This window comes from Calonectris borealis, chromosome 3, assembly GCF_964195595.1.
Source record: "Calonectris borealis chromosome 3, bCalBor7.hap1.2, whole genome shotgun sequence".
Lineage (NCBI taxonomy): Eukaryota > Metazoa > Chordata > Aves > Procellariiformes > Procellariidae > Calonectris > Calonectris borealis.
Window position 1 is genome coordinate 30,616,008 of NC_134314.1, and position 23,688 is coordinate 30,639,695.

At 37.9% G+C, this 23,688-nt stretch overlaps 1 protein-coding gene across 1 annotated transcript in view; it reads right to left on the minus strand.

The window, feature by feature from the left end:
• The window catches only part of EYS (eyes shut homolog), a 958,850-nt gene that overhangs the window by 422,602 nt on the left and 512,560 nt on the right, over positions 1 to 23,688 (minus strand). The window contains exons 29-30 of the mRNA XM_075145270.1: positions 10,060 to 10,184; positions 2,747 to 2,871 (exon numbers count right to left, since the gene is read on the minus strand). Coding sequence (XP_075001371.1) covers positions 2,747 to 2,871; positions 10,060 to 10,184 — 250 coding nt within the window. The remainder of the gene's footprint in view (positions 1 to 2,746; positions 2,872 to 10,059; positions 10,185 to 23,688) is intronic.

Consider the following 23,688-nt stretch of genomic DNA (forward strand, 5'->3'; position numbering starts at 1 on the left):
GGTGTATCTGAACCATTCCATCATCAATTTGAAACACTGAATGCTTTAAACTATCTGTAAAAATAAAATGCCTTTGTGTTACGTTCTCAAGAGGACAAATGTTAACTCTAGCACTGGCTGCTGTGTGAAGGAGAGAACTTGGGACAGCTCACAGAATCAAATAATCCACTCCAGTGAGTGTTTTATAATTTTCCTCATTTCCCCTCTGTTTTCTTCACAGAAGATAATACGTGTGGAAGTCAGCCACGTTAGTATTTGTACTCTAGAGAACTGACCTGTGGTGAAATATGAATCCACTGCCACATTCAAACTGACCTTTATCCTCCTTCTGTTACTTTATTTAGAGAAAATATCTGCCTCCACACAATCCTTTCTGTGTGGATTTCTATAGGGATATCTTACATAAATAAAGAACGTACTGGTCTCAGAATGATGATTCTGCATTGTAAGCAAATAAGGAAAGAACAATGGAGAAGTTGGTGGAACTGGTAGTCTCTAAATCTAGAATGCAGGGGTATTCTACTTTGTCTCATTTAAATTAACACCGGGAGTGAGGCTTAGCAAAAAAAACCCCAAACCCAGCAATGTCTTCCCACTGCTGGTTTCAGATATAATAAGTCCTCTGAGTCTAGGAAAAACTTAGGGTTATATTGAAGTTAATGAGTTTATATTGAATCCTTTCTCCACATTTTGTATTGTGGCCAATATGGATGCAGATGCACGGAACTCATGACCTCTTATTCTGGAAGTGGATGTAAACTTTCTGAAATTATGTCAGTTTCAGTTACCTTTAAAGGTCATCTATAAAGGCTTCCATTATCTGATGCCATGTTTATACCACACGAAGACAGCCCTTTCCTCATTTACTACTAATGATGGAGTACTTGGTATGAAGTTTGATTAGAATTGAAAGTTCCACTCTGTTTAGGGGTGTGTGTGAAGAAGGACTTAGAAATGTTCTGTGATAAGAGCATTAACACAACTGTTTTCTGGTATTTTAGACTTGAACATATTATTATCAAGACCTTGATCAGCCTCATAATTTTCTGCAATCCATCTCTGCAACCTCTTTCTTCACACTCACAGATTTAGCTTCCTGTGCTCAAGGTCGGCTCTGACACGGTGCAACCTCGCATCAGCCTCAGTGAAAAGAGCTAAGCTCTGAGAAAGATGTGTGAGATGTCTCATCTGGGATATTCATACCTGAGTTCAGAAGCTGTATTTAAGTCCAGGCCCTTCCCTTGATCTTTGTCTGAGCTTACAATAAAGCTAAAGCCTGCTATAGTAAGCCCAGTACTTTGTTGATCCTGACCTTGCCTTGCTGCCTTGACTTCCTGGCTTAACCTTAGATCTGTGATCATGGACTTGCCTGGCAGTACCTGGACTTTTGGAAGAACTTTTTGGATGGCTACCACGGTCACTGGTCTTGCTTTCTATCCTTGTTCGGGTACTGTGGGACTCCACCCCTTGCCTGTAAGGTCATTGCCCCTGCCTACCTTGCTGTTATCTTTGGCTCCCGGCCTGCCTTTCCTTGTGGAGCAGCCCTCTTGACACTTGTGCTCCTTGACATGTGCTAGCATCCCCAGCTGTACTGGGGATCCCCCTGGGAGAATGGGCATGGGACAGAGATTAATGTGGTGCCTGACAAGAACTGAAGACAGAAGGTTTTTCACTTTTTAGAAAAACTTTTTTTTCCGTTTTATTGCTTGGTTCATTTTTCCCTCGTTAACTGTAAATGCAAATCTTCTGCTGTAAGAAATAAACCCTGAAACTGGCATCTGAAAAGTTACTCATTTTTTTCTCATCTTAGTTGCACAGAATCTATGAAAGTAAGTCTGAATCTTACTTGCAATAATATGTTCCTTCTATTTTACAGATGTAAATACATCAAATAAATGGTGCATAGATATTAAAATAAGGATCACTGTCATCATTTATAAAGAAAAGGCATTCAAATAACAATTTCAAGCTTGGAGTTGTAGAGATAAGAATTACTGAAGTAAGAAAAAAAAATTAAAAAAACATGTACTCCGTTCTCTCCTTGTTACCAACCCCAAACTATTAAATAATACTATTAAGTTAAACCCCAAGTGTGATGAGGTAAAGCACAAGCTCAAATTGTAGGTACCAACTGCATGTCTTCAACTACAGAAAGAGCTGGCATAAAAACGTGGTGGCAGCATGGAAATTTTAACCTTAGATGAATACAGCACTGGCAATTAGCCCCCCTCAAAGGATTCTTTTGGTACGTTAACAGAAAGAATAAAACATAGGACCAAAGTCCACAGGGTCAAGCATTCAAAGGAATTGTTTGATTTAGTTTCAGGGAACTTGTTTTCAAAATATCTGTCTGTATGCAATAGTTTCAAGTATGAGTTATCTTAGTATGTAAAAATATTAATTGGTATGTGAAATAAAAATATTAGTTGGTATGAAAAAAAAAATTAATTAGTGTTTAAAAATACTAATGTACTCTGATGACTGACAAAGCCATTATATACACTCATACTTTTCCACTTTTTGTGGATATTAGGTAACTATTTCTCTGGAATATTAAAGCTCCTGTTAGTAAAACAAACAAGCAAACAAAATAAACAAAGAACAGTTACTAAAATATTGTATTTTTCAGCAAGGTTGGGTTTTATCTGAGTGAGGTTAAAGAGGAAAGGGATTACATACAGTATTTTCTGTGCAGCAATGAATAGTCAGGTTAAGGGAAGGAGAAGAAAGAATGTCAGCATCTCACCACAAATCCAGGCTTGCAAAAGCAGGAATAACCAAGGCTGGGGTCCTCCTGAACACAGATGCCATGTATGCAGGGGTTGGATATGCACTCATCAACATCCAACTCACAGTGGAAGCCTTCCCATCCTGTCAGGAAAACAAAGCAAAACAAAACCAAACCAAACCAAGACGCGTTAAAATCTATTGATTGACTGTCAGTCAGAAAAAGCTATAGGTAACTATAATCAATCCTCACATATATATATATATAGTATAAGATGGGTATGAACTGTTTTGGCTGTGGTTTCTCAAAGTAGAAAAAAGAAAAGAAATAGTTTAACAATAAACAAACACAACCCAAACTATATGGACTTTACAATTGTACTCTACTGAACATCTATTAGGGAAGTTAATATTTGCTGACTTCTATTTCTGTAGAGATGTAAGTAAGCAAATAAGAGTAAAACCTGAATATATTTTTTCATTACTGAATTAACTGACTCGATGGGTTGCCCTTCACCTGCAGAATTATCTGTATTGTTCTCTCTCTGTGACTAAGAACTGTCAAGGGTTAAATGCTCCCTGAAAACCTCTTATCTCATTCCAGATCTGCATAGTGTCACTAAAGCCATATTTTTTCCAAAATTTAAACTGAAACAGTATGGAATTTTCTATCTTAATTTCTGACCTTTTTATCCTGTTCATTAAATTTGTGCACTATTGCCACACTGGGAAAGGAAAACTGGAGGTTTAGATAGATGAAAATAGTCACAGTTACACAAAATAAAATAAAGGGAAAAAATTTAAAAGAGAAACTCTGAGACAGATTACTGTACCAGATCAATGTGGAGAACAATTTCTGAGCAAATACAGGTTTGTTTTTTAATAACATCAGAATACCATCTTCTTATACTTCGATAACCAGATTACTGGCATTTTTGTTAATACACATTTCTTATAAAAATCTCCTTTACAACTAAGTACGCCCATAAATTAAAGGCCAAAAACTGGTCTGGAAGCTGGTTTTTATATCATGTAATTTGAGCCTGTTGTGAACTTGCTCCTCGGAGGCTAAGCTGAACTGGAAGCAGACCATTTGCTTGGTAAATACAACCCCAGAATTTTGTAAAATATGGCTAGTTAGTGAAGAACACCAGACCTTCTGGCATGATACTCCATGATACTTCACATTACAGAGTTGTTATTTCTCCAATTAAATTTTCCCATTTATAAACAAACAAAAAAACCCAAACAAACTCCCACAGCCCAAAAAGACCCAGCCGTTTTCAGCTATACAAATCTAGTTGCCCCTGTCCTGCATTTGCCTCAGAGCATTTGTCAAATGGACCCACCAGTTACATTCCAGTCCTGCTTTAGCTGCCCTTGTAGAAGTGCAGCCTGCCCCAGCTAAAGACCTCAGCTGTGAGGCTGCTATTAGTTCCAACAGCTGCTGTTGTTGCTTTTGAGCTGAGATGCTGTTAGAATACAGTTTACATCTCTCTGTGCTGCTTCTGCACCTGAACAGCCTGCAGCTGCAGCCACATATCCTGAACATGCGTCTATTATTCTAAGGGTATGGGGCCTGCTACTGGGACAATAGCTGACAAAATTCATGATCTATTACAGAATAGATTTGTCAGAGCTAAATAATTTTCCCTTTCTGGTATCACATGCTGTTACCACATGCTTCATTTTGTTCTCTGGAGGTTTTTGGAAAGCTGCAATCATCTGCCTCATTCCTACTGCCACTATCCCTTTTCAATTTCATTAAATTACAGCTGTGGATCTGTTGCTGGATATCTCAGACTTTCTGCCTTTTGGAAAGTTCTTTCCCATAGCTGCCTTTACAGACCCAAGAATACTCAATCCTGCCTCCATATTTCTGTAGACGAAGGTTAGCAAAGAAAACCAAGACCTATCATATGTGAATAGTAGTGGCCTGCAACTAAAGCAGATTTGTTCCAAGCATTTCTATTTTCTGACTCTGAAAGGTATTTTTTCTTTATCTTCTAATCCTTTTCTTCAGTTGTGTAACTTTCCAAAAAGCTATTTCTCCCAAAGGTTCCCCTGCCTCTCCAAATTCACTCCTTTTCTGAGTTGCAACCTTCTCATCTCTTCAACTGTTTCAGAGACTCAAACATTTGAAAATATCACATTGATTAAAAAAAGCCAAGATATGTAACCATGATGCATATTGCTAATGCATGTGGTTCCTTCACTGTGTCTTTTCCTGGCGGAGAAATAATGTAGAGATCTTTCACCCTAACTAATGAATGCTATTATTAAAAGAAATGTAAAAGGAGGCCAGTTTACACTTGGGTTAGAAGGTGTTTAAAACATGTTAGCAGCAGGAGTGAGTTCCAAGGCCCCAGAGAAGCTGCTTCTACTTATACCAAGCATTTCCATGTACAGTTGCATAGACACAGCAGTTGCAGTCCTTGGCTGGCAAGCAGTTTTTAAATGTCTATATTCAAATATATTTAAAGTATTACTAGCTTTAAAAATAAGGAGAAAAATTTTGAACTCAACAATGTATTCTGTGTGAGGCACTGTAATGATAAAAAAATATATCTTTTTAGTTTTTAAGTCATCTGTATTGGTGAAGTGGTATATGGTCATATGCGGTACCAGGCAGAGTGAGGGAATGTACATGTGGAATTATCCATGTGGAATTTCCATTGTGTAACTGTGTTGAGAGGAAAAAAGATATGTAGTACTGAAAATAGGTCATGACTCAGACTTTTAAGATCAGAAAGGACTGTTATGATCATGAATTCTGACCCTCTGTATGCCAAAGTCCAGAAATTTTTCACTCAGTGGTTCATACATCAAGGGTATAGTGTCTTTCTGGCTTATTGAGTATCTCTTAGACATAAAAAAAGTTGTTATAAAAATATTAATCTGCCAGCAAGTTAGGCCCAAAATTAATTAGGCTCTAGTAAGCCAAAGATACTTCCATTTAAGTTGTATGTATTAGAGTATCATTCCTCAGTACTGATTAAACAAATGAATAAACTATCCATAATGACTCTCATTACGTGTGCGCGCGTACGCGCACGCACACACACACACTCTTGCTTCAGTATCTTGCATACTTTTTTTTTTAATCCATTACGTATAGTTTTGTAAACTGTACTGGTCTGGGTTGGAATGGACCTTAAAGATCATCTAGTTCCAACCCCCCTGCCATGGGCAGGGACACCTTTCATTAGACCAGGTTGCTCAAAGCCCCATCCAACCTGGCCTTGAACATTTCCAGGGATGGGACATCCACAACTACTCTGCGCAATCTGTTCCAGTGCCTCATCATCCTCACAGTGAAGAATTTCCTCCTTATATCTAACTGAAATCTACCCTCTTTCAGTTTAAAGCCATTACCCCTTGTCTTATCACTACATGCCCTTGTAAAAAGTCCCTCTCCAGCTTTCTTGTAGGCCCCCTTCAGGTACTGGAAGGCTGCTATAAGGTCTCCCCAGAGCCTTCTCTTGTCCAGGCTGCACAACCCCAACTCTCTCAGCCTGTCTTCACAGAAGAGGTGCTCCATCCCTCTGATCATCTTCGTGGCCTTCCTCTGGACTCGCTCCAAGAGGTCCACGTCCATTTTATGCTGGGGACCCCAGAGCTGAATGCAATACTCCAGGTGGGGTCTCACGGGAGTGGAGTAGAGGGGCAGAATCACCTCCCTCGACCTGCTTTTTGACATTTCTTTTGATGCAGCCCAGGATACAGTTGGCTTTCTGGGCTGCAAGCGCACATTGCCAGGTCATGTTGAGCTTCTCATCAACCAACACCCCCATGTCCTTCTCCGCAGGGCTGCTCTCAATCCATTCTCCGCCCAGACTGCATTTGTGCTTGGGATTGGCCCAACCCATATGCAGGACCTTGCACTTGTCCTTGTTGAACTCATGAGGTTTGCACAGGCCCACCTCTCAAGCCTGTCAAGGTCCCTCTGGATGGCATCCTTTCACTCCAGTGTGTGACCACACCACACAGCTTAGTGTCATCGGCAAACTTGCTCTCAATCCCACTGTCCATGTCACCGACAAAGATGATAAACAGCGCCGGTCCCAATACCGACACCTGAGGAACGCCACTCATCACTGGTCTCCACTTGGACATCAAGCCGTTGACCACAACTCTTTAAGTACAACCACCCAGCCAATTCCTTATCCACCAAATGGTCCACCCATCAAATCCGTGTCTCTCCAGTTTAGAGAGAAGGATGTCGTGCAGGACAGTGTCAAATGGTTTGCACAAGTCCAGGTAGACATCAGTTGCTCTTCCCTTATCCACCAACGCTGTAACCCTGTCATAGAAGGCCACCAGATTTGTCAGGCGTGATTTGCCCTTAGTGAAGCCATGTTGGCTGTCACCAATCACCTCCTTATTTTCCATGTGCCTTAGCATAGTTTCCAGGAGGATCTGCTCCATGATCTTGCCAGGCACAGAGCTGAGACTGACTGGCCTGTAGTTCCCCAGGTCTTCCTTTTTTCCCTTTTTAAAAATGGAGGTTATGTTTCCCCTTTTCCAGTCAGTGGGAACTTCACCGGACTGCCATGACTGCTCAAATATGATGCATAATGGCTTAGCAACCTCATCCGCCAGTTCCCTCAGGATCCACAGATGCATCTCATCAGGTCCCATGGACTTGTGCACCTTCAGGTCCCTTAGATGGTCTCGAACCTGATCTTCTTCTACAGTGGGCAGCCCTTCATTCTCCCACTCCCTGCCTTTGCCTTCTGAGACTTGGGCGGTGAGGCTTGAGTACTTGCCGGTGAAGACTGAGGCACAAAAGTCATTGAGTACCTCAGCCTTCTCCATATCCCAGGTAACCAGGTCTCCTGTGTCATTCCAGAGAGGTCCCACATTTTCCCTAGTCTTCCTTTTATCCCCAATGTACCTATAGAAGCTTTTCTTGTTGCCCCTGACCTCCCTGGCCAGATTTAATTCTATCAGGGCTTTAGCTTTCCTAACCTGATCCCTGGCTGCTTGGACAATTTCTCTCTATTCCTCTCAGGCTACCTGTCCTTGTTTCCACCCTCTGTAGGCTTCCTTTTTGTGTTTGAGTTTGTCCAGGAGCTCCTTGTTCATCCACACAGGCCTCCTGGTCTTTTTGCCTGACTTCCTCTTTGTTGGGATGCATCACTCCTGAGCTTGGAGGAGGTGATCCTTGAAATATTAACCACCTTTCCTGGGCCCTCTTCCCTCCAGGGCTTTAACCCATGGCACTCTACCAAGCAGATCCCTGAAGAGGCCAAAATCTGCTCTCCTGAAGTCCAGGGCAGTGAGCTTGTTGTGCACCCTCCTCGGTGCCCTAAGGATCTTGAACTCCACCATTTCATGGTCACTGCAGCCAAGGCTGCCCTTGAGCTTCACATTCCCCACCAGCCCCTCCTTGTTGGTGAGAACAAGGTCCAGCATAGCACCTCTCCTCGTTGGCTTCTCTATCACTTGGAGAAGGAAGTTATCATTGATGCATTCCAGGAACCTGCCGGATTGCTTATGCCCTGCCGTGTTGTCCCTCCAACAAATATCGGGGTGGTTGAAGTCCCCCATAAGGACCAGGGCTTGTGAATGTGAGGCTGCTCCTATCTGTCTATAGAAGGGCTCATCCGCTCAGTCTTCCTGGTCAGGTGGTCATAGCAGACCCTCACCATAATGTCACCTGTCCCTGCCCTCCCTTTAATTCTGACTCATAAGCTCTTGGTCGGCTCCTCATCCATCCCCAGACGGAGCTCCATGCACTCCAGCTGGCCACTGACATAGAGGGCAACACCCCCTCCTCGTCTCCCCTGCCTGTCCTTCCTAAAGATCCTATATCCTTCCATTCCAACACTCCAAGCATAGGAGTCATCCCACCACATCTCTGTGAGGCCAATAAGATCATAACCCTGCAGGTGTGTGCACGTCTCCAACTCCTCTTGTTTATTCCCCATGCTACATGCATTTGCACAGAGGCATTTAAGTTGGGTCCCCGAAGAAGCTGTCTTACTGGCTGGAGTTCCTTTGTGCTGCTCTCTTGCTGATCCGTGATGCTTCTCCAGGCTCTGGGCATCTATTGCTGGCATTGGCATCAAACTGGTAGGAGTGGGATGGATTGAGGTTCCCCTCCCCCAGCAACTTTAGTTTATTTTATTAATATTCAATTCATTATGTGTTTGCTTTTTAATGAAGAACAAGCATGGATATAAATATATGTAAAAATTATCTGAACAGATTTCTAGAAAGACTGCAGAAAAGTTTTATGTAATACATATATGGTCACTTGACTTCAGGAGAATTTAGCAAGATCTTACTGCTTGTAAATGGAAACCAACATGGTGAATATACCTCATTACAAAGAGAATAAGCAGATCAGATGTATGAAGGTATCATGGGTGAATAGAAAATTTATCTTCCAGAATATATTTAAATAATCTTTAAAATATTCACTAAGAAATCTTGGATCGGTACCGTCAAAGAAAGTATTCAGCAGTGCAGGTCAGTACAATAGGAAACAATAGACTTAAACTGAAAAATTAAAGTTTCCGTAGGTAGGTACTAGTATAATTCTTAAATTAAGAGTAATTGAATTATGGAGCAGTACGCTTCAAGGCAGTTACTTATACCCCACTTATGTTGACAAAAGACTCTCTGTTAATAGACATGACAGGAGACAGTGAATAGTCCTGAACAGATTAAATTTGTGATTGCGTGACAATGCAGGCTGATTGTGACCTTTGCTTTTGTGTAAATACTAAACCCCTTATACTTTCCCAAGTCACAAGACCTGTTTAAGTTGATCTATGTTAGCATAAGAAAACAGCTCCCACTTTTTTTAGGAAGTGCTTGTTTTCATTCCATTTATAATTGTTCAGAAAATGTCTTTTCATCCCAGCCAGCAGACCTAAGCATGGGTATATGTGACAACAATAACAACAACAACAACAACAAGAACAACAATAATAAATGTTAGTTAAATGTTCAGAATTTCTTTTCAGTCGATCTTATTCTGTAGTTAATTAAATTATCTAGTCGCGATACAATGCCTACTTGACTGCTTGGTCAGTAAGTTACATTAGAAAAGATAATACATAATAAACCTAGCTCTAGATAATTCTTCAGACTCACTTAATGAGCTGGTTTTAGTTTTAAGTCTTTCTAACATGCTTATTAGACTAGTTAATTCTCTTTAGATTTCATTCAAAAAGCTTGTCAAAGAGATCATTAATCTTTTTGTATCTTATAGATTATATACAAACAGAGAGCTTGATATAATTTACCAATTTTCTCAGTAGTAACACTGGTAATTCAAAACTATCATTGTTTAAGATTGTTCTGTCAGACGTCACTTACCTTGTTGACATTTACAAGTGTATCCATTGATATGATCTTCACAGGTTGAGCCATGTAGACAAGGTGATGAATTACACTCATTAACTTCTATTTCACAAAACTGTCCAGAAAATCCAGCAAGACACCTGAAGCAAATAACATTCCAAAGTGTTATACTATGCATAGCCATTATATAAAATACACTTTGTGTGGAAAAAATTTGTATAAAGTATGTGCATTAACAAGGCACAATCTCATATACCCCTTTCTGTTTTAAGGAGGATTTTACTGGAACTCTTCCAAGTTTCACATTGTAATCCATGGTGATCTTCTAGGGGATTTATGACGGCAAAACCCATCCACAAATTTCACATCTGGATCATAATCAAACCTAACAGTCTCAATTACAGTTTACTGTTTCTAGCAACGTGAGTACAAACCTTTCTTAGTGTACTCTTGGGAGACTGTTTGTCTACTAAAATAGTTTATTTAGTTAAGTAACTGCAGTCTACGTTTGGAAAACTGCTTGTTGAAAAATGTTGCACCATTAAATGTAACTACAGCATAAAAGCTAACCTTCAGGGACCATGCTTTCATTATCATTCTAGTTATCAAATATTAGACATCTTGAAAAAACTCTTCTGTATTTTTCTGGATGTAAAACTTATGTGATCATTAATACCAAAATATTTCCATATGACTTCAACATATAATTGTACAACTAGGCCCAAATAGACTCACAAGACCTCTAAGGAAGTTCAGAAATCTTACTAATCTCATTATTGAGACAAATCCTTGCATACATACACACAGCTTTACAGATACACTCAAATACGTTCTGCAAAATAGAGCCCCGTAATGGTATTTACAACATTTACTCCTTTGTGATGTGTTGTACATGGCTGTGTTTCACATGAGGCAGTGTATTCAAAAACTCCTGTTAGCAACCGGATGGTGCACATTTTGTATCTTGTCTTGGCTCTACTGAAGAGCATAAAACTTTATTTAACGGAAGATTAGTATATTAGCAAATCACCTTTGAGTAAATTAGAATAGTCATGTCACCTACTCCTCAAGGCAGTACATCGTGTGAGTACAAAACAAATCATCAGAATGAAGTATCTGCAGTGTCTACCTTAGCTTTCCAGATCCTGAAGCAAAAGAGAAGGAGGATGGACCATGGAACAGGTATATGTAACACTTCCTGAAGTTTCATTACACTATGTATCAGTAATTATATTTTGGTTTATTTCTGCCTTGACTGTTAGAACATATTTTTTTAATTTTATATGGCATACACTCTGGGTAATGGGAATTTGGAATCTACCAAAACAATGACAGTAGAACAAATTTTCCAAAGTCTACATCAACCTCAGATGACAGCTATGGGATACGGTTTGGAAAACGTACAAATTGTACGTACAAAACGATGCACACACTACTATTTTTCAAATATCTAATTATAATGTGTGAGAGAAAAATCATGGGTAAGGCTTAATGAGTGAACTGTAAGGCCACCTGTATGGCTCCTTGGCCACAAAACATTAAGCAAAATCTACTGAGAAGATATAGTTTGGCCTTTCATCCTATTGGCAAACATCAAAGCCTAGAATTTAGAACTGGATTCATCCCACCTAACCTCACACACCTAACCTCATATACCTAACTGTAATAACCCTAGGATTCTCCTATGCTCGGTGGAATTAGGAGTGCAGAGGATGATTCTGTTCACTGAAAGCTTAAATAATTTTCTGTAGATACCTTTGTCTTTCCATTGGTTACACAGCATTAAGAAAAAAATAAAAGAAAACAAAAAATTGAAGGGAGCGACTTCTCCCACATACGGGAAGAAGGACCAGAAGAATGAACGCCTATAAAATAGTGGAAAGAATATGCTATTGAAATAAAAGGCAACTAGACACGGGGAATACTGGCACAGTTTAAAATCCATTTAACTTTAACTTTATACTTTGATGTGTTTATAGGCATTTCACTTAAAAAAGTGGTTACCACATAAACAAAGAAATATACATTTATTATGTAAAAATTCTGGACAGAATAACTATACCTGTGTGTATCTAAGGTGAGTGGGCTTGATGTTTTAGTCTGTAAAGCTCAAAACATTTAAGAAAAGCTTAAAGATCTTTTTAAGAACTCTCCTGTTGGCTGCTTCAAGTGGGCACATTTTCATACGTGATGTGTATACTTGCTGAAGAGTAGAACCCAGTAAAGACAAGAGCAGTTTACAGAGTTACTGTGGTCATAACTAGTTGGAGCAAGAATGACTAGTGGAGCAGGCTAATATAACTCCAATGGAGAGAATCAATAGAATGGAATCAGCTTCATATCACAGGACACAGCTTGGATGAGCTTTGGATGATTTTCTACTCAGCAAGGCTTGAGAGTTCAGAGACTCTACAAAGCCTTGAGACTTTAGAGACACAAACTATATAGCCATGGGCCTAACTCTATAGACATTGAGGTGGAAAAATGGACCTATAACATTATATATATATATATATATATATGTATATGTTTAAAAGTTTGGTTAAATAATCTATTTTGTACTGAAAACTTTCCAAATATTTATTAAGTGTAAATACCATATAGAGTGATGGTGGCACCACCAAAAAAGAAAAGTTATAAAAAATATGACTTTGACTTCAAATTGAAATTTAGATGGAAAACATAAACCCATGAAAGCACTTAGATATCCAGTAAATCAAATCCCACATACATCTATTGCACAAGGTGTCCTTTTTCCTGAGTCAGACAATCATTCAACTTAAAAAATTTTTAAGATTATTGCAAGTATTTCACATACTGATGTGTTTTATTTTTTGTAAATGCTACAATACCACAATGTTCAGTTTGCTTGTGTTCAGTTAGCATAATTAGATATAAGTAAGTGATGTTTCATGACTGTAGGGGCAGACACTCCATTAACTAAATGATTCTGAGCAATTACGAAACAACTAGCAGTAAGCATGTTACTGGTAAGTGTTTGCAAGTCATAAAACAACATTTTAATATCAGCAGCTTTCCCAAATTTCCCAAAATTGCAATAAATTGCATGCTTTATTAAGAATGTTAATGAAGTTAACACTTCTTAAGATATGACAAGCACTTCAATAATTTCTTAAATTTTTCTTCACTCTCACCTTCCTTCATTCTTACTCCTTTTTTTATAAATTTATATTTCTGTTCTGCATTTCCACATTCTTATCTCCCTTCTGTCATTTCTTTCTGAGCATTAGGAGGGACAGAAACAGTAGAATTTAAATACAACTGGCGTTAGAAAGTGTAAATAGATAGTACTTGTGCTATAGAACAGTTCTTGTGCTATAAATGGCATTAAATCTAACTCAAATACTTTGGAACACATTTGTACGTGGTGCTTGGGATATGACCAATCTGCAAATGAAAAACAGGGGCTTTTAGATAACTTTCATATCAAGGTATGACCACTGCAAATCTTGTACATTGATTACCATTTAATAAAAACCAATTTATGCCTTTATAATTAAATGCATATCTAGGTTTAGCAGCAAATAAGTCTTAGAGCTTATCTGATAAAGAAAGCTAATACACTGTGAAGGCTGAGCTTTTAAAGTTACAAAGGTATCAACATCAGATCAGTTCAGTACTGAAAGGCAGCAAAAAAATATTGCTTATTTTCTGTAAGAATAATGCATTCACAATTTAATTATGACCAGTTTATAGGGATGACGGCAAAGATCTTCCTCTTTTCTATCATTATCTACAGTTTTTTTCTCTCATATAAAATGCTGAGATAATGTGGTGCAAATATAATTCCTTTTCTGTTGTACCTTTATATCAACCATTATCAGGAGTGATCATCTTAATTTGGGCATATGCCGATGCAATAGCTGAACAAAAGACTGAAAAGAATCTATTAAATTGGATGGATTTGAAACAGAAGAATGTAAATTTAGTACTTTTATACTGCAGTAAAGAACAGAGATGGGAATAAGCATCTCAGCAAAATGCTTAGCTGAGGATTAGTGTGGCATAGAACACGACAGTTCATTTACTTCTTCCAGAAAAACATGGCCAACTAGTCACCATTAAATCTCCTATGTATCTGTAGGAGTCAGTTCTTTGCAGTTTTCAACGTGCATCTGACATTAACTGCAAATTGTGGTGTAATGATACTTGCAAACTTTCAATTTTGCAATCTTTCCTCACTCCTCATTAATCTCAGCTGAAATGGAAAATGTATTTTCTACAATGAATGCATGAATTTATTAAGATGACCTTGAAGGTCCTGTAGGAAGCTAATGGGCATTTGCCCTGGTTATGACAAACACTGTTTCAATAGCACCCATATTAAGTAGCACAATAAAGAACAGAAGTGAAAGGAAGAGGCATACATGCCTCTAAGTGTCTAAACTGCCTCTTAAATATATATACAGGTTAGAATAAGTGGCCAGTTTCACCACCCATCTGGTAAGACCTATCTTATATCTAAATTAATCCCAAGCCAACTAGGAAACTTGTGAGTCAAAATGATCCTGAAGTGTAACTATAACATCTTAGGCACTTCCAGGCTGAAATTCCTGAATCAGGAGCAAAGTTCACTGATCATTTTAAAGGTGCTTCCTCTTTATGCTTGCCCTTTGAGCTATTGGCTAACATGAACACAGAAAAGAGAGATGAGTAAGACAGGAGTTTGCTCGTCAAGAATTATTTTACTGAATATAAGTGTTGAGAGACATCAGATGGGACATTTGAGAGAGAGCAAGAATACTAACAGAACAAGAGGCTGGGAACACTTAGGGTAGGGAAATACAGGCTGAACAAAGAGCCAAACACTAGTGGTCTTAGAACACAAGAGAGTCACTCAAGAAACAGAAAAGGGAAGTAAAGTTTAAAAAGCAAAGCGTGGGTTTTAAAATCATATTTTTGGGACAAAAGGAAAAAACTATCAAGAAACAGAAAAAATAGAAGAGTCAAGCCCTGCCCTTTGAGTGATGAAGTTGCCATGGCGTTGCTTATCTGGAGGTAGGAAGAGCTAGTGCCCTAATGACATTGCATTAGGGCCATGACTATTTTTATGCCCCTTTCACCTAAAGGTCTAAAAAGCAACAACTCTGGGACAAAGACTGTCTGTGCTTGTAGAAGACCAATTTCCTCATCCTCAGCATCAGTCTCCAGTCTTTCCAGTAACTAGTGCTAGTCCACTTTAGGCTTCCTCTTCCTTGCCTGTACCCCTACATCTTTGGAGGGTGTTGGGAGTGATAAAGCAGAGATACTTCCAGCCCTATTATTCTAAAGAATCCATGCCTCTATCACAGTTGAGTTTTCAAATTTGGCTTCCAGTGAGATGTTCAGTTTGAGAGGTTGCAACATGATCGTTGCACTCTCACCATCCCCCAAAGTGCTGAGATAACAGAGATTGTCATGTTATGCCTTGATGACACTGAAGATTGTTTTGCTCATAGAACTAGTTGGCAAAAAAATTCAAAGGTTTGTACCTTTCACGCGTACTTGATGTCACAAGTGGTTGCAGATACCTGGGAAGATTCAGTCATTGGAAAGCAGTAAGAAATCTCTGCTGCCTGGGTCCTGAATAGCAGGGTTATGTTGGGAAGACTTATTTTGTCAGATCAAGCATTCTGGCTTTATTAAGATGATTTTCACTATGATTTTCATTATGATTCAGCATGGGTTGATAGAAGCTGCTCTTTGTTCTTGCTCATAGGGCTTTGTGGTACTTTGATTCAGTAATAGTAGAGGGAATAGTTATGGATTGGAGATCTTTTTGCAAAAAGCAGCTAAGACATTTAAACTCTGTGAGCAAGGCATTATACAGTATCAGCGAACAGGCAGGAAAGGGGCTGGAGAATAGGCCTGTAATGGACTCAGTGTAAAAGCAATTTGCAAGCTTGAAGCTGGCCTAGCTACACAGTTCAGGCTAAAAGAAACATGACTGATTCACGATGAGGGCTTAGCTGTCTAAGGGGCTGCCATTAATATAATGAAGAATTGACCTTTTAACCTAAGAGAATTGTATAGATACAGAAAGACAGTGGAGTTAATAGGGTGTTGTCTGTATGCACTTGGCTGACTTATTTAGGAAAGATGAATCAGGCCCTAAGAAACCTTCACAGATTTAATAATCTTAAACCACAATTTAAGCATTTAATACCATAATATTGATAGATTTACAGAACTACAGGCAATTGTAACATTATTGATATTTTATCAATCAAAGGTCAGATAAAATGCCATCTACCTGATTTAAGTAGCCCTGTCTCACAGCATTGCAGACATCTTACCCCAAGGCTGGCTAGACAATGGATCAGAAACAGGCTAATTGTTAGTAATAAGAAAAATCCTTGCTTTACATGAAACATTTAACAATCTAATGCAGCAGCTGCTGCACATATGATCCCAGGTTTGCACACCTGCTCTTCATTATATCAAATAAAGCAACTAAAAAACAGCAAATGCAGCAGGGAAAATTACCAAATAAAAAAAAAAAAAATGAATACCTTAAATGTTTTTTTTAAGTTGGAAATTATGATTTATCAATCAATAATAAGGTAGAAACACACACTTCCTGTAATGAATTCCCAGAACTTACACTGGGAGAATGAAGTGGTTATTTTTCCATTAGTCCAGAGCTTGTCAGATCGAACGTAAGAACATCAGTGCTTCCACATCAAAGCAACAATCTTTTTTTTGAGATTAAAACTAAAAGAGCGGCAGAGGAATCTATTAATGAATTGGAACACAGCTGAGGAAAGATCTGTCTGAATGTCTGCTTATTTCATGAGTTCCTCACACATCAGCATAAACTCAACTGTTTGTAGTCGCTTGTATAAATGATTATCAATCAAAACACTAACTGTAAAAAAATCTGAAACATCCCCACAATTGCTCTGCTCCTGAAAATTATGATAAATAAGAAGCTAAGTTATTTTACTAGCTTGTTATACAGTAAGTACATAAGTTTTTTTTTAAAACTTGCAGTTATTTAAACAAATATAAAATATACAACTGCTTCTACACAAATTAGAAATTCCATATTTATATCAGTATGGGAAAGATTCATCAGAGGAGGGGTAAGGGACCTTTGCAGACTTGTTCAAGTGTTTTATGCAGAAGTGGAGTTATTCAAGCCTAATCAGAATTTTGCAATAACAGTTTTGGGGTTGCCAAAATATCTGTATTTTTTGCTGACACGTTTCCATATAAAGAATGAGTAAATCAGTAAGAGACTTCAACTCCTAGATGAAGATTTCAATAAAAGCCCAAGGTGTCCTATGTAAAACTGTAAAAAAGCAGCAGTGATAACTGTTGTCAAAATTTTATTTCACGCTAATTCTGCATTCTAAGGGCCACTGGTATGCATACATTTTTACTACACCAAATACTATATTTAAAACAATTCTAAAGTGATAGATTAATGATTTATTAAGAGAATTAAATGAAGGATTTTGATCTGTGACAATTATAGCTGCAGTCACAGTAAAATTTTTCCTATGTTAGTAAACTTTCAGCCTCAGAGAAAATCTGCTAGAACCCAAAAAAGAGCCAAATTTTTCCCTACAACTCTAATTCATATCCTGTTGTAACTCATTGCTTTTTGAGTCTGTTTTGTAACTCATCATTCTTTCAGTCTATTTTTAATCTGTAGCCTTTTTCTCCTCTCTCCCTCTCTTTCTTCATCTGCCTTGTAACCTTTTACAGCTTATGAATAATTTGTATATCTGTGAGATATAAGGTTCAGAAAAAAATGGTTTCTACAACACAGAAGTTTATTAGGTTTATCTGGGAGCAATGATTAACAGCAATTGTACTTATAAGAGAGCATTTATGCTGTAACCTTTAGCAGCCTATGTGACTCATTCAACTTTATGGACAAATCCACACTATGAAATTTGTTTGGGACATCAATTTTTCTTCATGAGTGTTAACCTTGATGAGTGGGGTAATGTTGTGTTAATATCTCTTGGTAGGTAATTAGGACTTTGGACAGAATAATAGATCAATATGAAAAGCACCTCTCTTGAGCAACTGTCTTCAGTAAAAGAGTCTTGTAAATGTGCAATCTCTTTTGATATTAGTAATGATTTTTTCTTTTTCAAATCTTCATTTTCTGTCCAAAATAAATCTAGTTAACTGCTCTACTGTAACAGGCCAGCTCTGTCACTGCAAATTTACACTGGGATTGCTATACATTATTAACAAGCTATGAAAAGTCACTGGCTAAATGTCATGGAAGCTAAGATATAGCAGCACCTTGGGATTCATATAGCAAACAGTTTAGTTTTAATCATCTTGGACCACAAGGTGCCTTGACATTTGCGAGGCAACTTTTTCCTCTTTAACTTCCACTAGAATCAGACCTCTATTATCTCAACTATAATTCTCAACTTCAAATGTGATAGAAAGTTTTACCTTCTAAATTAAAAAAGTGAAAAATCAATCAAACATGGACCTTATCATTCATTTAATCGATGCTCATATGCCAGCTTGGAAAGGAAAAAAGAAAGCGCAAGGAAAACTAAATAATTCAACCACCTTCAGGATTATCAGAGATGTTTCCTGTGAAATACATGACCCTTACCTTACCACTACTGAGGCATGACCTTCCTGAGCAGTATTAACAACAACAAACTTCTGCAGAACCTTTTTAATTTCAAAGAAAAAATGAGGAAGAGCACTGATTCATTTTAAATATACATATCATTACAACATGATTTCTTAAAGCTTTAAAAATTTATTGGGAAAATTCATCTATGGTGCCAAATAAATTTGCAGTCATTATCATACTTCACTCTCTAACAGCCAACCTTTTGGATCATAAGTTTCAATTTACTGGAAGCCAATACATCATTTTTGCCCTTTTAAGTAAGATTATTCACAGGCAAAATAAAAAAGAAAAACATTATTTTATTCAACAGAAATTATTTTTTCTCAAGAAATACAAGAGCAAGGCAAAATCCTGACCCTACCAACATTACTTTGAAAAATGAAATCTATTTCATTTGCAAGTTACAGTGTGATGTTTATAAAGTCTTGAATGTTCAGATCTTTTTATTTCTTTCAAACTTAACTGCTCTAATTTGTGTGTTTTTCTTATTTTTTCTTATTTTTTTTTATTTTCTTATTTTACACATCTACCCACAATTATCTGTATTGTCTTACTACATATGTCAAAAAAAATATGTTGCCTCATAAATGAATATATACATGAAGGACTGTCATCAGGTTATACAATGAATGACTGCAACCCCCCATTCCCCATTACCCCTTGTGGTGGTGCATTCCCCGCCCCCCTTCTCCTGGGCCGCTTGTTGATCTCAGAAATTCCCGTGGAACCTCGGCCTTGGTGCACTGAGTCTGGCGGTTGAGTGCTCCTTGACCGTATCAGAAACTCTGCATAGCTGATGGGAACGTACTCCCATTGCCTGGCCCAGGTGTCATCCCCTGATACCCTCATCTGAGTCGCAGCTCAAGTGTAACAACACTGAAACTTTGAGAATTTTTAATAATCACTACCTGGGACTGTGGACAGAATGGAAATTTACAGATGACTAAAGTCAACCATCTTGCAAACCTATAAATGGTGGTCCTAAGTGAGATCCTTTGAGGTCTCCTGCACCGCAGCGGGCTGCGCCCAGAATCTCCCTCTGAGTGGAACACCTCTCAGAGCTCACGACCTCTTGGGTCTGCGATATTCAGAGGACTGTCGCCGAAAGCTGATGACGGGACCTGGGCTGAAATCCTTCACTCCTTGAGACTCAATCCTTTGCCTGTTGAGCAAAAATGCCTAGACATTTGATGTGAATATTTCTTCACTGAACTCGAGAAGAATTTTTAACAGGTATATTTATATATATTTGTCTATGTGTGGGGGTGTGAACCAATAGTAAGCATAATCTGTAATTAAGTTGTGATTGTAGTAGACTCTACTAACTCACTTCGTAAACGTTAAAATAGTTAATGATTAAGTGCTGTTAGAATATTGTGATCCACCTCAAAACCGTGAATGAACCTTAGACTGCTGCTAAACCCATATAATCCCTTACCCTTTTGTACTAGACATAAACCTTTGACCAAGCTTGAGACTAGGAGTTGATCCAGCTGCACCTAGACTCCTTTCTGAGAAAGAGTTTGGAAAGCAAGGGAATCTTCTCTGAACCTTGTGACTCAATGGGAAGGTCTCCCTTACCCTTTTCATCCTCAGTCTCTATGTAAATCATTCTAGATCAATTCGTAACTCGATTTTCCTTTATATGCTTCATCCGTGTAGAAAGTAATAGAGTGAACCTTGCCATCGAACTCCGTTAAGTCATGCTTTTATAGATTTCTACTAAAATCACTTTCTGCTAATACTTTTGATGGTGATTCTTTAAGCAGCCTCTAAACCATTCATTCGCAACACCCCTGCACTACTGGGGGAGGAGTGGGGGAGAAGGAAGTAGAGGAGTCAGGAACAAAGGAGTGAGATTAAGCCTGAGAAAAAGGGAGCCGGGGGAGAGAGGGGAAGATGTTTTAGGTTTTGTCTTTGTTTCTCACCATCCTATTCTACTTTAAATTGGCAATAAATTTAATTTTCCCCAAGTCAAGTCTGTTCGCCAGTGGTCTCCCTGTGTTTATTTAGACCCCTGAATTTTCCCATCTTCTTTTCTTCTATCCTGTTGAGAAAGGGAGTGAGAGAGCAGCTGGGTGGGTATCTGGCAGCCAGCCAAGTTCAACACACCACAAAGCTATATGCATTTCCAGAGATTTCTACATAACTACTGAAATTCTCAATTTATTTCCTTTCCTCAAGAACTAATTCTATTTACAGTAATTAAGACAGACACTAGGACTCTTCAGAGCTTGCTAAAACCTTGCTAAGGGACCCATCTCAGAAAACAGTAATATAACATGAATTTCTTCATGAACTGACCTGTACTCTAAGCATATTCGTAAAAGAAAAAGAAAAAAAAGAAAAATATACTTTATGATGCAAAATAGCATCCTCTGGTGACAATGTTTTTGGTGTTTTTTTTTTTTTTCCTTCTATTTCTCACAATGCCATAGTTGATGTTAAAAGAAATGGTCAAGAAAATTTGTATAAACCATTAGATCTGTATACTCCTGTCCATTAACACAACATCACAGCCCATCTGAAAAAGACAATATTTGCAAAGAAAGTTTGTATCTTAAATCAACGTTTAATTATACTCTTTTAGTTGTCTCTGTTTAGTTGTATTTATAACCTGGAGTAACAAGACTCATTTTTTTCCTTTCTGCTTTCTTTCTTAGTTGTCTCACCCCATAATCCTTGCTTCTTTTACATCCTTTGACCAACCATGATTGATTATGATTATAACACTAATTTGATTCAAATAAAAAGCTACTGGCAGTAGAACCTTTTATAGCATTCTTTTATCAAGTTACTGAAACTTTTGATATATTTCTCTTCTGAAAGTGAGATTAATAACTATGGGGATGTTACTGTGAACCTGACAGAGAATTCAGAGAGGAAGCTTTTATAATTAGCAATGACCAAGAACCTCATTACTTTAGAATTGACTTCTATAGGGAAATCACTTCAGCTGAGAGACCTTTCTTCCAGATATTTCATAGCTTTGCATCATGCATTTCTAACAACTTTCATAGTGAGCTTTACTAGGGCCGTCAAGTAACACTAAAAATGTGGGTACTGGACAGGTCACATAATGAACTCAGCTTGGTGGAAACTGTCCCATACATGTTTCACCAGCTACAGATTTTGAACTTTCATAACATTAAGCTCAGATGCAGTAATTCTCTATGGAAAACGGAAAAATGAAGGTATTGCATCAAAGCGAATTATCTGCTATCTGGTCATGTATCTGGTCTGAAGATTGTGGATGCTGGTGATGATGCAGCAGATGACCCAACAAACGTGTATGCTATATAAAAAAAAATTGTTAAATGTTCTATTGCTTTTAGATTCTGAAAAATTTATAGGGGAAAAAACCACCAACTTTGGTGTGCATGTGTGTGTGAACTCTTAGTGATTTCTGGGATCTTATGTTGGATCAGCATAGCTCTTTGTTGTTACTGTGGTTTCACTGGTGGGTTAAACTGATTGTCTCCACAAGCACAATGACTCTGAGTTCAAAGTAATATGAGTCAGCTGCCTGGTCACTAATACTACTGAAAATTGCTTCTCCTGATGTATTTTGAAACATGTTTCTATGGAGAGAATTTGAGAAAGCAGCTAATAGGGAACTTACAGAAGTCTCCCAAGAAAGCTTTTCTCAGATTATTTTCTTTAAAACCCTTCCCAAGGGTTATACTATGATCGTTAATTTTAGAACATTGACAATGAAGCTTTCCCCAAGCTACAGGTCTAGCATATCACGTTACTTTTTTTCTTTCCCTTCCCTCCTCTGAATTCTCCTTGGAGGCATTGTCAAGAATGAAGCAAGTTTATTTACCTCTGAAGTAAAATTTTCCTTAGAATGAAGTAAAAATAAATTATAGCTCCCCATGGTTGTTGGGAAATGTTAATTCTATTTTAAAGAACAGTGAATATGAATCAAAAAGAAAAAAAATAGTAATAACACACTTGAGTGTATATTTGATTTTAGAGGGCTTTCTTCCATTTATTCATCTATGGTTATGTTCCTATCATGTTAGCATCAGACTCCCTCCTAGATATTTATAACCTGAAGTAACAAGAGTCATCTTTTTCCTTTCTGCTTTCTTTCTTAGTTTATGGGAGAAGACATTCAATGATTTAAATATTTTAGAGTTGTATGAAAAAATTTTATCTGAGAAAAATTAAGTTGAAAAGAGGGGTCACGTACATTGTCCAAGAGATCTAAGTTCAGATCTTGTAGATCTTGTAAGATCTGTTCAGATCTTGCAAGAATGTTCTGACTCTTGTAGTCAGGAACTTCTCCATATTCATCATCAGTTTCTATAGAATGTAGCTTTGCAAAGGTAAAATGAATTTGAAAAGGGTAATCAATAGTGACATTCTTTTGAACAACTGGTGTTAGAACAAGAGCTATAAACCATAAGGTTGTGAACTTATCTATATGTTCACTTTTAACAGCCCCAGATTTTCACTAAAAATCAGAACTTAACATATGCTTACAGAGATCTCTGACGGGTTTAAAGACGTCAGATATTTTCCGCTGGTTTTTGGCCCCATCTCTACTACATGTTATTGCCTGAGATATATATTCAGAGGGGTAAATGTAAAGAAGAATAAACTGATACATCAACACTTTGTAAAGAATGAAGGAAATAGAAGCAATTTACTCTTAGTCCTCTTAGAAAAGTGACCCTGTCAGTATACTATGCTAGATAATCTAGTGCAAGGCATCCTTCTTCTCAGAGGAGGAATGTTGCATGTAACAGTCCAAAACAGATTCAGGTAGTTTGGACAAGATTGGAGCTGGAAGCTCGTCAACTTTTCAGCTTTCTTCTGTGCTTGAAAAAGAGTTAATCAAATAGAGAAATTATCACTGCTTTAGGGAAAAAAAAAAAAAGACAATGCAATGGTAGGGCAGTAAGAAGAATATTTAGAGCTTTATTCCTGACTATGATAATATAAGTGCAATATGTGGGCTAAATAAAACTACTTTTTTACTACTCAGTACACACAAAACTACTCTGGACATTGTC